We start from the raw sequence: 15,064 nt of genomic DNA, 5'->3' as shown, positions 1-15,064 counted from the left end.
TATATATATATATATAAATATATATATATATATATATGTTATCATTATCATCATCTCAAAGTATCCTTAATGCTCTCTTCCAAAAGCCATCCACATCTATCATCCCTACTGTCTTGTGTGTCCTTCATAGTAATGCAGTACATGCTCAAGTTTTCTGTATGTCTTTGGTTACTCCATAATTGATTCTAATTGTAGGAGAGATCTGATGGATTGTTCTGCTATAATCTTCATGAATGAGTTCACAATCTTTTCCATTATTTTCTGGCATTTTCTTAGTCGTTGGCCACCTCAGACATTCATTTTGGACAGATATTCAACCAGTCTTAAAATGTCTGTACTTCTCAAAACCCTATGTTTGATCCAAATAATGTTTGCCAAAAGCATGATGAGAAACTCAAAACTTGCCACTAATCTCAGAGATGTTCCATTAACATGCAGAGTGCATTGGGAAGACTTTCTTGAGAGGGCCAATGTTTTGGTCTTTGCACCACTAAATCCCAACCCTGCCTTGCAGCACTTGAAATGAAAGGAAGCAGGAAGGCGAATTGAATGCTAGAATTGCAGGTGCTGGAAGAGTAATGTGCCAGCTCCAGCAGTTGATCTTCAGAAGAGAAGAACGTTTGGTAAAAAACCCAAAGTTGCTATCTCTTCAATTTGGCATTTTTTCCTGGTCCTCAACTATGGTCATGAGTGTGGGGTAATGACTGAATGAATGTGATTGCAAATATAAGCAGTTGAAATGGGTGTGTAGTTCAGAGAGCAGGAGGTCTCTCGAGGTGGAGCTGCTACTTCTCTGCACTGAGAGGCCACAGCTCTGGTGCTATAGACAAGTGATTAGAATGGCACAGGAAAGAATTGCAAGACAGATTCTTCAAACTGAGTCACCTTGTTGGAGACTCAGGAAGTAGACCAAGAATGAGATGATTGGATAATATCCACAGTCTTAGTTGGTCACACTTGGGAATCCAACCAGGAAGTGTAATGATGGTTGCTTTTGATAGGACCCTATAGAGGAGTTGCCTAAGGGCTCTACCCCCATGACCCTCCCAGGAATAACAGACAGAGAAAAAAAAGTGTCGAAGTATTTCAAAAGTCTAGAAGTAGAAAAAGTGTGATGAAATAATTACAAAAGTCTTAGAAGTAGATTTGCAAGGCTTTATGGAAAATTTGATGCAGTCATATTATTTCAATTTGTCAGCTATCATAAAAATGACTGAGCTGTTCTAACATGTTATTAGTAAGAACTATAATATTCTCTTATTAATTCTTTTCTATCAGAGTAAATAGCAGATAAAAATTTAAAACTCATATTTTGAATTGAGTACGAAAGTGCAGTACAGTGTTGAATGATGTTGATGGATGGATACTGTCAGTGCCTAAAAATATGTCTTGATCGTTGTGTAGCCATGATCAACAGATTAAATAGCAATCAGGACAAAGTTTGGATAAAAGCCTTCTTTTGAATTGGTTTACGACAGTTATAAAACGCTTATTAATTGAACATGTGAAGATGAACCACATTAGTTGACTGGTTCAGTAAGCAGGTTAGCAATGTATATACATTTCTGTTGAACAATACATGCAGTCCACAAACTTTTGGATAACATGTCATGCATACTGCTGCTATTGATTCAAACTGCTCCAGTTTAAGAAAAGACAAAAATTAGGTATTAAGAACACTTTCTGAGAAAGGGTTCAGCATTCTAATAAAGCAGAGTCTGATTCAACATTAAAAGTTAATGGACAACGACAATAAAAGGTAGTCAGAAAAGCATCCATTCCACCCACTATTTCTGGGAGCGTCGAGAGAGTAGAGTCCTCAGACATGTCCTGTAAGTTTACCGTCGTCAGTTCACCACAGGGAAAGTTCACCGTCATCGATTCTCCATTTCTTTTTCAATAAAATAGTTTTTAACTATTACTGTTGAGAAACTATAGATATATTTTCTCAGTAAACTTTTCTCGCAGTGAACTTTCTTCATGGTGACTTGATGGCAGTGAACTTACCTGTATTCATCCTCAGGTACCTTCTCCAGTCGGTACTATCAGAAGCAACTGTCATTAGATTTTCTGGCTGGTTCCCAAGTACAACTATCTAAGACTATGAATATTATCCAACCATCTCATTCTCAGTCTAGACTTGGGTCTCCTGCCAGAATATAAATTCTCTCAATTGCAATCAGGGTCCACCCCAGAGCTGCTGATGACTTGGGCAAGCAGAATTTTAGTACCCTTGAAAAGGAATAGTGAAAATTCCTCCGTGAAATCCAGAAACAGTGTTTTTACAACAATTTATTAAATAATAATAATAATAATAATAATAATAATAATAATAATAATAATAATCGTTGTCATCATCATTATTTAATGTCTGTTTTCCAGACTGGCATGGTTTGACCAGAGCCATGTCTGGTTTGGCCTGGTTTCTACAGCTGGATGCCCTTCCTAACACCAATCACTTTACAGGGTGTACTGGGTGCTTCTTATGTGACACTACCATGGGTGCTTTTACATGGTTCTGGTATGGGTGCTATTATGTGGTGCCAGCATAGTTATAATTTCCTTATTTTATTAACTAGGTGAGAAGAGTTTTGAACAACTAAATAATGAGAAATATATAATTTTAGGTTTTCAATTAATGAAAAAATTATCATTACTACACAGTGTGGTAAGAAGCTTGGTTCATAACCATATAGTCTTAGGTTCAGTTCCACTATGTGACACTTTGGACAAGTGTCTTCTACTATAGCCCCAGGCCAACCAAAGCCTTGTGAATGCATCTGATTGAGGGAAACTGAAAGAAACTTTGTGTATATATATAGTTATATATATAATGCATCCATTTGTTGTTTACACCACCTGTCTTCATCTTTTTTCGTGAATTCTCCCTATATATATATATACATACACACACACAGATATATATATATATATATATATATACATACAGGGTGTTTGGGCTAAATTTGACATTTTGCATAAAAAGAAAAGAAAATGCAATATCTTATCCAAAAATAAAATTATTATAAAAAATTCAAAAACTATCAATTAAATTATGGCTGGGAGATAACAGTCTGTTGAAAGTAGCCACCTTCAACTTCCATCACAGTCACAAGATGACCTTGGCACATGCATTCTTCATTGTGTCCCTGGGAAGATCTTCAAACATTGCCTTGATCTTATCTGTGAGCTCAGCTTTGGCGTTGCAGGCAGAGTTGTTGATGTCTTTTTAAATTGCAAACCACACATAATAATCTATGGGATTACAATCTGGAATTAAGAAGCCAGAAATTTGTGGTGGTGAAGTTGTAGAAATAATCTGACAATGGCAAGGAGCCAAATCCTGGTTCTGGACATATAGCCTTCCAGTAGCAACCCTCTCCAGCCACAGTTTGATCACAGATTCCAGCAGCCTCACACGGCCATCTAAATTGAGCTTAAGGCTCTGTTCAAAGATGAGGGGCAATATGATATCACTCTCACTGGAGAAACACCCAGAGACCATCACGGTCTGAGCAAACTTGGTTTTCATAATACATGGGACATCACATGGATTGTAGGCAAGCCACCTGTAGTTCTTGGTGTTGTGCAACTGGTCCTGGCAGAAGTTCTTTTCATCTAAGAAGAATCAGATCATCCCCAACTCAACAGGATACCCCATCTTGTTCAGGAGCTTCTTTGCCTTTGTAAAATAGTTCTCCTTGGCCTTGGCTGTCAGAATTTGTTCTTTGTGCTTCTTGTACAAGTTTAGCAAAGGTTCTCTTTCAAAGCCAGCTCCATTGTGGAAACTTCAACACCAATCTCTCGCATCAAAACCTACAGTCCCTTCCTCAAATTTTCCATCACCTTGCTCTGCAGTTGTTAGATTAACTGTGGTGTGCGGATGCAGTACAAAATGTCTTTTATGTGCCTTTCTGCTGGCCATGACTTTGTACTCTATGTTGCAGCTGTTCATGTCACATCTTACAGCCTTTACAGTATTCACAGAGCATTGAGCAGCAGCCATGACGTCGGCATTTTGTTACTAGGGGTGAATCATCATGATACAAGTAACTCTTTCTCAATATTCAGATGGCTTCCAGTCACCCATTACAACTAAATTTTTCTCAACTACAACTTCAATCTTTATGCTCTCTAACGCCATTGACTGTTTATCAATACATCAAGCTGTGTCCGAAGAAAGGAGACATAAAAACAGTCAAATTTAGCCCGAACACTCCATAAATGTGTGTCCCACCATCACCACCAATGCTTGAGAATCACTGTTAGTTTGTTTACGTAACATAGTGCTTAGGTAGAAAGAGAATTAGTATCAGGCTTAAACAAATTAATATTGGTGGAGGTGGTGGGGCGTGTCATTTGTTCCATTATGCCCTTCAAGGGGGTGCTCCAGCATGGCCACAGTCCAATGACTTGAACAAAAGAAAGATAAAGTATTTGAACAGTCGAGGAAATGGAATAAATAATCATTCATAAGTCTAGCGTTGAGCAATTAATTCCCATATGTTTTTAAAATTCAGGGAAGCGTTCTTGATTTGGCATTATATTATACGTAGGCGAATAAGACAGCGCTGGCAGAATCGTTATCGTTCTAGGCGAAATGTTTCGCAGCATTTCGGTCGTCTTTATGTTCTGAGTTCAAATCCGGCCGAACTCGACTTTGCTCGTCATCCTTTCGTAATCGATAAAATAAGTTATCAAGTTAAGCACTGGGGGGTCTATGTAGTCGACTAAACCCTCTAAAAAAATTCAAGCCTTGTGCCTATAGCAGAAAGTATTGTACGTTAGTGTATAAGGCGGCAAGCCGGCAGAATCGTTACCGCGCAGCCTTTTCCCGTCCGTCTTAGCATTCTGAGTTCAAATTCCGCCGAGGTCGACTTTTCGTTTTATCTTTTCGAAGTTGATAAAATAGGTGCCAGTCAAGCGGTGGTGTCAATGTGGTCGACTAACTTCTCTCCCTAAAATTTCAAGCCTGGTGCCTATAGTAGAAACTATTATACATGGGCATCCGACCTGCTAGAAAGAGCAGCTAATCTTTTCAAACTCTACCATAACATTTTGAAAAATGGGCGTCCGACCTGCTAGAAAGAGCAGCTAATCGTTTCAAATCCTACCATAACGTCTTGCAAAAATTCGAAAGACAATTTGATGATAGATTTAGTAACCATGGGATGGTCACGGCTGGAGCGCTTTGATCATAGGTTAATTCAGTAAGAGAGTTAAGTCAGTGTGGAAGGTTAGTAGTAGTGGTTGTGGTGGTTAAACAACAACAATAAACCAAACGGAAGATTCTGGGAAAAGTCGCAACAAGAAAGTAACTTCATTTTTCCGGATAAAAAAGTGAAAAAAAAAAAAGCAAAAACAACAAAAAGTGATCTGGCACCATGAGAGTTTACGCATGCGCACTCGCAACACAATCAGCCATCTTTGAGTTTCCACGGGTTTCCGGCAGCCGAGCACGTCATCCTCATTGACAGCAAAACACGCAATCATTAATAACAAAAACAACATATTGGCTTAACAGGAAAGTTGCTTAGATAACTGAGTTGTTGTTTAAAGCAACGAAACCAGTGGGGAAAAAGCAATACTACCTTTATTCTAGTGAACTCTCGCCCAAATTTCAGAAACCTGGGCGATTTGTTATCGTTGTGGTGTCGAAAAGACACCGCCTCCTCCTCCTCGGCTTCTATCGAATTGTTTTGGTTCTTCTTCTTCTTTCCTTCCTTAGCAAGTACTGTTTATTGTTTATATACAACAGATCTCACCGTTTCGGTGAGGAAAATCCAGATACCAAAAAAAAAAAAAAAAAAAAAAAAAAAAAAAAAAGACCCCCCCTTCCTACGAAACACCCAAAACAACTACAAAAGGACCTGAAGTAGTTTTTCATATTCCATTCGATGCCTGCTGTTTTGTTTTTTTTGAGTTTTGGAGTATTGTCCTTTTCCGCTTCTTCTCCTCTTTCCCGATACCTTCTCGGTTAGTTATGTCCACTTATGGTCCAACTACTTTGCCCACCGCCACTGCTGACAACAACAACGGCAACCACCCCGTCTTTCATTCAGCTTCTGTCGCCTCTCCTAAGGCCACCACAAACTACAATAACAAACAAGGATTTTGGAAAAAAAGTACAATAACACCAGTGCCTGGAAGGTGAGTCCGCTACAGTATTGTTTATATTTCTATATTATACACACACACACACACACATGTATTTATAAATACGTATATATACATATGTATGTGTGTGTGTGTATATACAAACGTTTACATGTATATACATATGTACGCGTATATGTATAGATATGTACACATAATGAGAGGTATCTACTTTTGAGACGTGTGTGTGTATAGATATGTGTTCGACTAATGAACAGACAGCAGAAATAGTAAATAATATTTCAATTGATTTCGAATTAATTGATTTGTCGGTCTTTTTTGGTTCTGAACAGAAAAAACAAAAACAAAAAGAGAAAACTCGACGAAACGGTAAAACACTTGGACCTCTTCTTCCAAGTCTTTCTTTTATGCCTCTACTGAGTTTTTGAAGTGTTTATTCCTTCGTGTTGACGATAACCAATTGAATATTTTATTCCATTCTATTCTATTATAAATTCCATTCGCATCTAAGATGTTTTATTTAATAATATTAAAATCAGGTTCCAATATTTGACTGGAATTTTGTTTAGTAACTGTTCCTTCCCTCCACCAAAATGAAAACAAAAACACCCCATGATGAAAAAGAATCATATTTTCTTAATCATTTGAAATATGGAATATACATAAAGAAATCTGATGTAAGTATCCACACCGAGAGACCTCCAAGCAATCCCCATTTCAAATAACAAGCCTATTAAAGAAATCTGAAGGTTAACAAATCCATATTTTAAAATAGTTCTTGATGTGTCAGTGTTCAAACTTTAGGAAATTTTTATTCATAAACTCTCACAGTAATTCGCGTAAAAGTAACAGCAGAAACATAGAAATAACTAATTAACATCCTTGTATTTTACAATTTTTGACAGTTTTATTATTATTATATGTAAAAATGTCTTAAGTATTCCTTAAAATCGACCAACAATAAATAATGACAGTATTTGTAGAGCCAGCGAGAAGGAGGGAGAGAGATCGTGGTCGTGGTCGGAAGATCTGCTAGAAATAACAGCCAGATGTCTCTCAAATCATATCATAGTGCAGACACGGGCAACTTTTTTTCGAGAAGCGGGCCGTATTAGACATGACTTATCATTAGGCGGGCCGCACCGCTAAAATATAATTCAAAGTAGTTTTTCGTTCGGTGTGGCATTCAGAAAGTCCTGCGGGCCGCAGGTTGCCCATGACTGGCTTAGTATTTTACAAAAGAAACATGGTACATTGGGCAATGGTGTTTTAAGTACCCCCCCCTCCCCTCCAGCTGGAACACTTTCGACTATAAGGTCTGGATTGATCTGGGGGAACAAACTGAGCAACAACAGAAAAAAAGAAGGCTTATAAATGTTTATTCAATCTGCTAAAAATAGCAGCTAGATTTCTCTCAGATCACCCCTTACCGTCTTAAAAAAACATGGTGACACGTCAAGGAGGACTGAATTTTAATATAGGGTCTGCTCAGTCAGGGTCGACCCTGCCGAGGGGCTCAACAAAAACAACAGCACAGTGCTTGTTGATGCATCTTAAACTACGTGTTTGTTTATTTAATTAAATTTTTTTTCTTTGTATAAAAAAAATCAACAGTCTTATTTATCTTTGGATTTCATTTTATACGGGTTCCGGTTTAATTGGCGGTAGTCCGTGCGATGAAGGCCACATTTATTAAGTCAGTGGGGAAAATTCGTTGGAGAGTGGGCGTGGGTGTTTTTGTTGATCGGTTTGTTGGGTGAAAGTATCCAACGCCAAGTGGCTACTGTGGTGCTGTGTTATGTTTTTCTAATGGTTTTGTCAACATTGCCGTGTTTTTGTACACGTCATGACCGACTCGCTTAGATATATTATCCACTGATAATCTCCATTTTCAGACTCTACATACAGCCCGTTCCACGCAAAGCCGGGTCCTCTACATGGTCGTTTGATCTGCTAGAAATAGCTATTAAGTTTCCCTCAAATTACATATGAAAAAAGGAAAGGATTCCTGGAAATGTAATGTCCAAGAGGACAAAGTGAAACGCCTACCACCCATGCGGGAGTCCTCTATCCGGTCGTTTGATCTGCTAGAAATAGCAATTAAGTTTCCTTTAAATTACGCATGAAAAGGAAAGGACATGTTAGATATTTTAGTCCTGGAAATATAATGCCCAAGAGAAGGTCAAAGTGGAGCGCCTTTGATCATAAATTTGCTCTTAGGTTAGATTTGGGGTTAAACAAACCACATAACTAGAGCCCAACAAACTCAGCTTCTACGTCATAGTTCGACCTACAAAAAATAGCAGCCAAACTTCTCTTAACTCATACACCCAACTTGTATTGAAAGTAGGAAAGGGACACTGAGTAAGTTTATCTTTATACCAACTGATGGGATGGTCTCAGCCGGAGCGCTTTTGATCAGGACTGACTATCGGCCGAACAACAAAGACGGTTTTAACGAGCCAAAGAAAGAAGCCATTATATAGTCACTCACTCTACTAGAAAGAGTTCAAAATCTCCCTCAAACCACACACTACCCTCAGAACCGAGACGCCTTTAATCTTAAATCTGCTCTATCAGGGTCAACAAGAATTGGAACCGCACTAGTCGACAGTAGGATAATATGGTTGGTTATAGGTGCACTGTGCTTGGGGGTGAAAGTGGTGGGGATGTTCATGGACCACAATGTATTTAACAAACTACAAAGGCAATTTAACAACAAATTTTGAACTTTATTCATAAAATAATCAATCTTAAAACATAGCTTCGATTGCCAGGTTTGGCAATTTTTACCTGGCCTAAAGGTTTTGGAAAACGTTATATAATCACATCATTTCCTCACATCTTTCAGTCTTCATTCTCATTTAGGAAGTTACATATATAGGCATACATACACAAGTGTGTCCCCCACCTCAAACACTTTGTTTTCCCATAACTTTTACAAAAATGGATAGTTCTTATATGGCATGCACTAATTTTTGTTTTATCACATTAAATTCTGATGCGATCGTAATCTACACATCCTGAAAAGTATTTGTTGGAAATCTCATTATAAAATTCCCCTTTTTTTCCCCCTGAAAGTTATGTGGAAACAAAGTCGATTCATGTGAATTATCAGAAACACCCTCTCCGCTCCACCCCCATCTCCAAAGTGTATTTTTCACAACAAATTACGGTATAATCAGAATCTGCTGCACCTGAAATATATTTGTGGAAAATTTCATTAACAAATACCCATTTTTCTCAAAGTTATGAGGAAACAAATTTGTAAGAGTGTGTGTGGTGGGAGGACACGCTTATGTAGGTGTGTCTGTGTGTGAAGACGATACGAAAGGCCATTGCATCGTGGTCAATTAACTGACCAACATTTTGTTGTCATGCCTGTATTGATTTCTAACATGGACACATGGTTTCGAATTTAGGGGACGAGTGAATAGACAATGATATCGATTCCAGTGTGTGACAGGTATTTATTTTATCGACTACCCTCCCTCCGCGGAAAGGTGAACGGTAAAGTCGTCCCTGAAGGAATTTAGACTCAGCAGAGAACATAAACAACGCTACCTTAATACCGAAAGACATTTTATTTGATTCTTTGAGTAGATTCTGTCAATCCACCGTCCACGGCGGCTGCGTTACGTTGCTAATATTGTTTTGCGACACCTGTTACCTTTACACCTCCTGTGGTTGGTTTGACAGCTTTGATCCACTGATAAAAGTACCTCCACGTTGTCATTTGACGACTGTGACGACGTGTGTGTGTGTGCGAGCGATGTTTATTTTCCTTTTTTGTAGCTGTCCTTATTGTTTAATTACTACAAGTACTGAATGGCTAGTGTCACCACCATCATCATCATCATCATCGTTGTGTACGGAAGTAGAATTAAATAAAGAAAGATAACTCATGTTTGCAAAATTGTGGAACAGCATAATTATCCTTGTCAATACAGGTACTGCTACCGAAAACTGAGTACTGGGAATTTCGGTTTCGCTTCTGCTTCATTCTTAGCAAAAACGCTTATTAAATCCCTCTTCAGATATGAAAAACAACCCCTTGTAGGGTAAAATCAAATATATATATTTTCTCCTCCGCTCGTAATTTCGAGCGAAAAGTATTAACCAGGTAGCAAGTGCCATATTTTGCGTTACGTTTACCTAGAATTCGCCCTGCTGCCGGCTGTTGTTTCGCTCGGAATCTGCCTTGATCGAGCACTCTTCTGATTAAAAGCATTCCTGTCACGACTATCCCCCCGCCGGGTGCACTTTGTCCAAATATTGCAAAGCGTGATGTATATCAAACTTGCGTATTTAGCTTTGAATTCTTTCGGCGTGTTAGATTCGGACCGTTAACTTCTGATTGCGCCATCTTGATTGACAAATGTGCAAGAGATGTTTTAAACTCAAATATCGCCTTCTGGGACTATATTAATTAATGAACCCTTTTTTGTATGACGGTAGGGGTTTTCTTTTTGGCTGCTATTTTTAGCTGGTCGATTGCGTACATAAAGGTTTCCTCCTTGACTCATTTCCATTTCGGGTGTTTTTCTTGTGAAGGAAGCAAATATACAAGCCAACTGGGTTAGAAGTAGTTGTCAGATCTCCCTTAAATTGCACTATCATATTGAATTGTGGACAGTGTAGTCCTAGATATACAAAAGACGGGATATTTATGGCTGGCAATACCTTTGATGATAAGTCTGTTCAGTAAGAGTTAATCTGGAGCAACACCTCTTATTGACACACACACACACACACACACACACACACACATATCCAATGTCAGCTGCTCTGACAGGAGGTGTCTCACCCATTGATAACCGATATGGTTTATGAATTAACTTGTCTCTCTGGCAGATGCTATTTGTTGAAACGTGTATGTAAGCATAGAGATATCCACCATAGTACTGTACCATACACAACACAAACACATTTTTCAAAAATGCACAATATGAAATTTCAGACAAAGAAAGAAAAAAAGGAAAATTATAGACATACACACAGAGGATGATTGTAGGTCATAGAAACTATTTAGATCAGTGGTTTTCAACCGGCGTCCATATAAGATTTTGTTGTCAAAATATATCTGCAATTAATTGGTTTTGTTTCTGCAATACACAAAATACCTTAAATTTTTTGATACAATTCCTAATAATATTCAACCCTTTAGTATTCAAATTATTCTGTCAAATGTATTGCTTATTCATTCACATTTTTTTTTTAATTGATCATGCATTATCACATAGTTTTGAGATTTTGATGATGTGAGTGTATAGTTTTAGAATGATATTGTAGGTTAAGTGTAAGAAGTCAGATCTAGCTGGGTTGAACATAAAGCAAATATAATACTGGGCTGGATATGGCTGGTTTAAATGCTAAAGGGTTGATTATAAGCATATAATATTTCTTAAACATTGAATGACAATAAGGGTCCATCTCAGTAAAACAGAAATCAAAGAAGTGCAAAGGTAATAAATGGTTGGGAAAAACTGATCTAGATTCATCATCATCATCATGTCAGGTTTCCCCATGCTGGCATGTGTTACACAAGTCTCTCCTAACACTTGTTGTAGTCAGTTATTAACTTACTCAATAACATCGAACACCCATTCATCTTCTTTGTTGGGTACAATTTGTTATTTGGTCTGGTTTTTAACAAGTGGATGTCTTTCCTATTGCCATCCACATCCAGTGTGGAGTGGGTGTACCCTATCATTTCACTGGTACCAGGATTGCTTATTGCCTGCCAGTTTTTATTTAGAATTGTTACTCTGCTAATTAGGTTGCTTTTGCTGCAGCTTCTGGAATTCACATCTTCTTTGGTTATTTTTTTTTCCTTTTATTTTATTATTTTTGTTTTTTAGTACAAGTTTCTTCTCATTAAACTAGCAACAGGTATAAGTACAATCATGACTAGGTGGTTAAGAAGTTTGCTTCACAACTATGTGGTTACAAGTTCTAGTTTGTTGCAGGGTGCTGTGGGCAAGTTTATGCTACCATACACTAGGGTTAACCGGTTCCTTCTGAGATGTGTGTGTGTGTAATGTGTATACATATATACATACACTCACACACACATATAATCATCATTTTCCATGCTGGAAAATTGGGAAGTTTGACAGGAGCTGGCAAACCAGAGAGCTGCACCAGGCTCCAATTGTCTGTTCTGGCATGGTTTCTACAGCTGGATGCCTTTCCTAATGCCAGCCATGTCAAAGAGTGTACTCGGTCCTTTTTACATGGCACCAGCACATTTGCTTTTTATGTGGCACCAACATATATATATATATATATATATATATATATATATATATATATATATATATATATATATAAATTAATATAAACAGTAGTGATGTACACATCTGATGGGCTTCTTTCAGTTTCTGTGTATCAAATCTACTCACAAGTCTTTGATTTGGGGCTATAGTAAAAGACATTTGCCCTGTGTGCAATGTAGTGGCAGCTGAACCGAAACCAAGTGGTTGGGAAGCAACCTGCTTACCACACAGCCATACCTGCACCCATCAACACAAACACATGTATCTGTCAGTCTGTCTGTGAATAGATAGATATAGATGTATTTGTATACCATTCATTGATTAATTAAAGTTGTAAATTGAAGAGAAAAGAAAACAAACTGGTGCATTTGAACAAATCTATTGAAGTATTTATTTCACCTGAGTTGCTCTGGTCATCAGCTTTTTCTCCATAAATGCAGTGAGCCAGCCTGTTGGGAAATTATAATTAATTACAGTATTACTGAGGAAAAATGCTGACATAAAATTAATAAGAAATCTCTCTCTCTCTCTCTCTCTCTCTCTCTCTCTCTCCCTCTCTCTCTCTCCCTCCCTCCCCCTCCCCCCCTCTCTCTATATATATAATGGCTACAGTTTAGCAATGCTACATTTTAGGTTTTATTAAAACATTAGTCTAATGTATGACTTTGGACATCTGTTGGTCAGATAGAATTTGATATCACACTCAGGAGCAGGTAGGATTAGTGACCAGTGTGTAGTCAAGCCAGAATGATGTGAGTGAAGAATATATATAAAGTGATTTAGGAATAATACATTTCAAAATCTCTCAGAGAGATTTATGCAGTAGTAATACGATGAAGTAGTTGTATGCTGTCAACTTAATGTGACAGTCCCTTGAAGGGAATGATATTACTGTTGGTTAGACCTAAGAAGCTGCACCACTTCCTGTCAGCCTTGACACATTTCTTGTGTCCTTATGTTTACAAGGGGGAGACAAGCACCTCCACCCAGCTAAGCCTGCATCCAGAGACATGTTTCTGAGTCTTTGCTTATCATCAGGTCATGCTACTCCAGACTGATGACGAGCAAAAACAGCTGGAATGTCTTTTGAATCATAGATTTTCTCTATCAAGGTTAATCTGACACTACCCTCAAACACTGTCCCTGTCTACACCACTGCCCCTGTCTACCCCCCCCCCACTGGCTACACTTTGCATCTCTATGTGTAGTATTGTGTCGAAGCATCTACCTCTGTAGTACAAATTGCCTGCCTCATCTGACCTTAATATATATCTGTGGGTAAATATTACAGACAAAATCAGAAGGGGTGGGTTGATTTAATTAGCTAAATTTTCTATCTTCTTAAATATTGTACGGAGTCTCTGTGGTTGTTTGATAAGTTAAAATAGCAGCCTAATTTCTTTTAAATCGCACCCCACTGTCTTAAAAATTAACAATCTAATCATCATTGGCTATTGATTGGTTGTGGCTGTAATATCTTTGCTAGGTCAGAGCTGACCTGGGTTAAAATCAGCAACGTTTACCATTTGTCTGTTATAGTGTCCACTTCAACACTGGTGGCTTGACCTACTTTTTGAAGCTAGATCTCCTTCAAAACATTCTCTCATCTTTCAAAACAATACAATGGTTAATGTAATTCTAGCTGCACTAGGAGATGGTCACGGCTGGAATGCCTTTTGAATCATAGATTTTCTCTATCAAGGTTAATCTGACACTACCCTCAAACACCACTGCCACAACAACAACAAATATAGTATTTTAGAGAAAAGGAATCATAACTACTATTCTTAGATCATTTGTATTTGGGAAAGGCATGAATGTCACTGCACCTCCATTCCCATGCCTGTATAAGTCATTAATATAATTTGTTACTGTATGTTTCACTATACGTACACAAGAGGTACAGGAAACTAAGCTCTGCTAATTGGTGACCTACTGCTGCTGTCTCTTAGGAAATGGTTTCAATTCTTTGAGCCTATCTACTTTTTGAAGTTGTTTAGTAGAGAGACCATCTCCATGACAACTGGGAATAGCACTTCTGAGAAATAAACAGCTAACTGAGCAACAAGGGAGCCTCTGAGGTAATTGGGTAGGGGTGGAGGGAGTGAAGGTAGTGCTCTTGACTCACTACAAGGCTTCTGAGGCTTGTGGTAGGGAGGAAGGGAAACTATTCTCAAACCAGAGTCCTTGTGACAGAGTGGACTCTGCTGAAGCCACCCCCACCATGATGTCAGATGGTGGTGTTGAACTGGGCAACATATTAAGGTTTGCTCTACTTTAGTGTGTGTTCTCCCAGGCCAGTTACACTTTACCGTGCAGTTTAACCCTAACTCTAATCCTAATCCAAACTCTAAATCCTAACCTCTAACCATAACTATAAATGCTAACTCTAGACCAGTGGTTTTCAACCAGGGTCCACATAATAGTAAATTAGAGATCCACAAAAGTATTTTAAGGCCCAATGAAAAAATTTTGCTTTAGATGTATGTATTAGTATGTGTTGCAAGAAACAGCTAAGTTTCTTTCTCTAACATTTTACATAATTCAACCTACACAAGTTAATGTGTGGAAAGCAAAATAGGAATTTTGAAAAAAGTTTCTTATTTCTTTATTGCCCACAAGGGGCTAAACATAGAGGGGACAAACAAGGACAGACAGAGGGATTAAGT

At 38.1% G+C, this 15,064-nt stretch overlaps 1 protein-coding gene across 4 annotated transcripts in view; it reads left to right on the top strand.

The window, feature by feature from the left end:
• The window catches only part of LOC106878652 (TBC1 domain family member 22B), a 107,253-nt gene that overhangs the window by 4,530 nt on the left and 87,659 nt on the right, over window positions 1-15,064 (top strand). For 2 of the 4 annotated variants that reach the window (XM_014927934.2, XM_014927935.2), the window contains exon 1: window positions 5,326-6,150. The exons of 1 other annotated variant lie outside the window; for it this stretch is intronic. In XM_014927934.2, the coding sequence (XP_014783420.1) occupies window positions 5,984-6,150 (167 nt within the window). In that variant the 5' untranslated portion in view covers window positions 5,326-5,983. Of the gene's footprint in view, window positions 1-5,325; window positions 6,151-15,064 lie in introns of those variants that run through there. One more of the 4 variants, XM_014927936.2, reaches the window with a different exon arrangement.

This window comes from Octopus bimaculoides, chromosome 24, assembly GCF_001194135.2.
Source record: "Octopus bimaculoides isolate UCB-OBI-ISO-001 chromosome 24, ASM119413v2, whole genome shotgun sequence".
Lineage (NCBI taxonomy): Eukaryota > Metazoa > Mollusca > Cephalopoda > Octopoda > Octopodidae > Octopus > Octopus bimaculoides.
The sequence above is the reverse complement of the archived record's forward strand: the minus strand, read 5'-3'. Positions and strand labels throughout refer to the sequence as shown.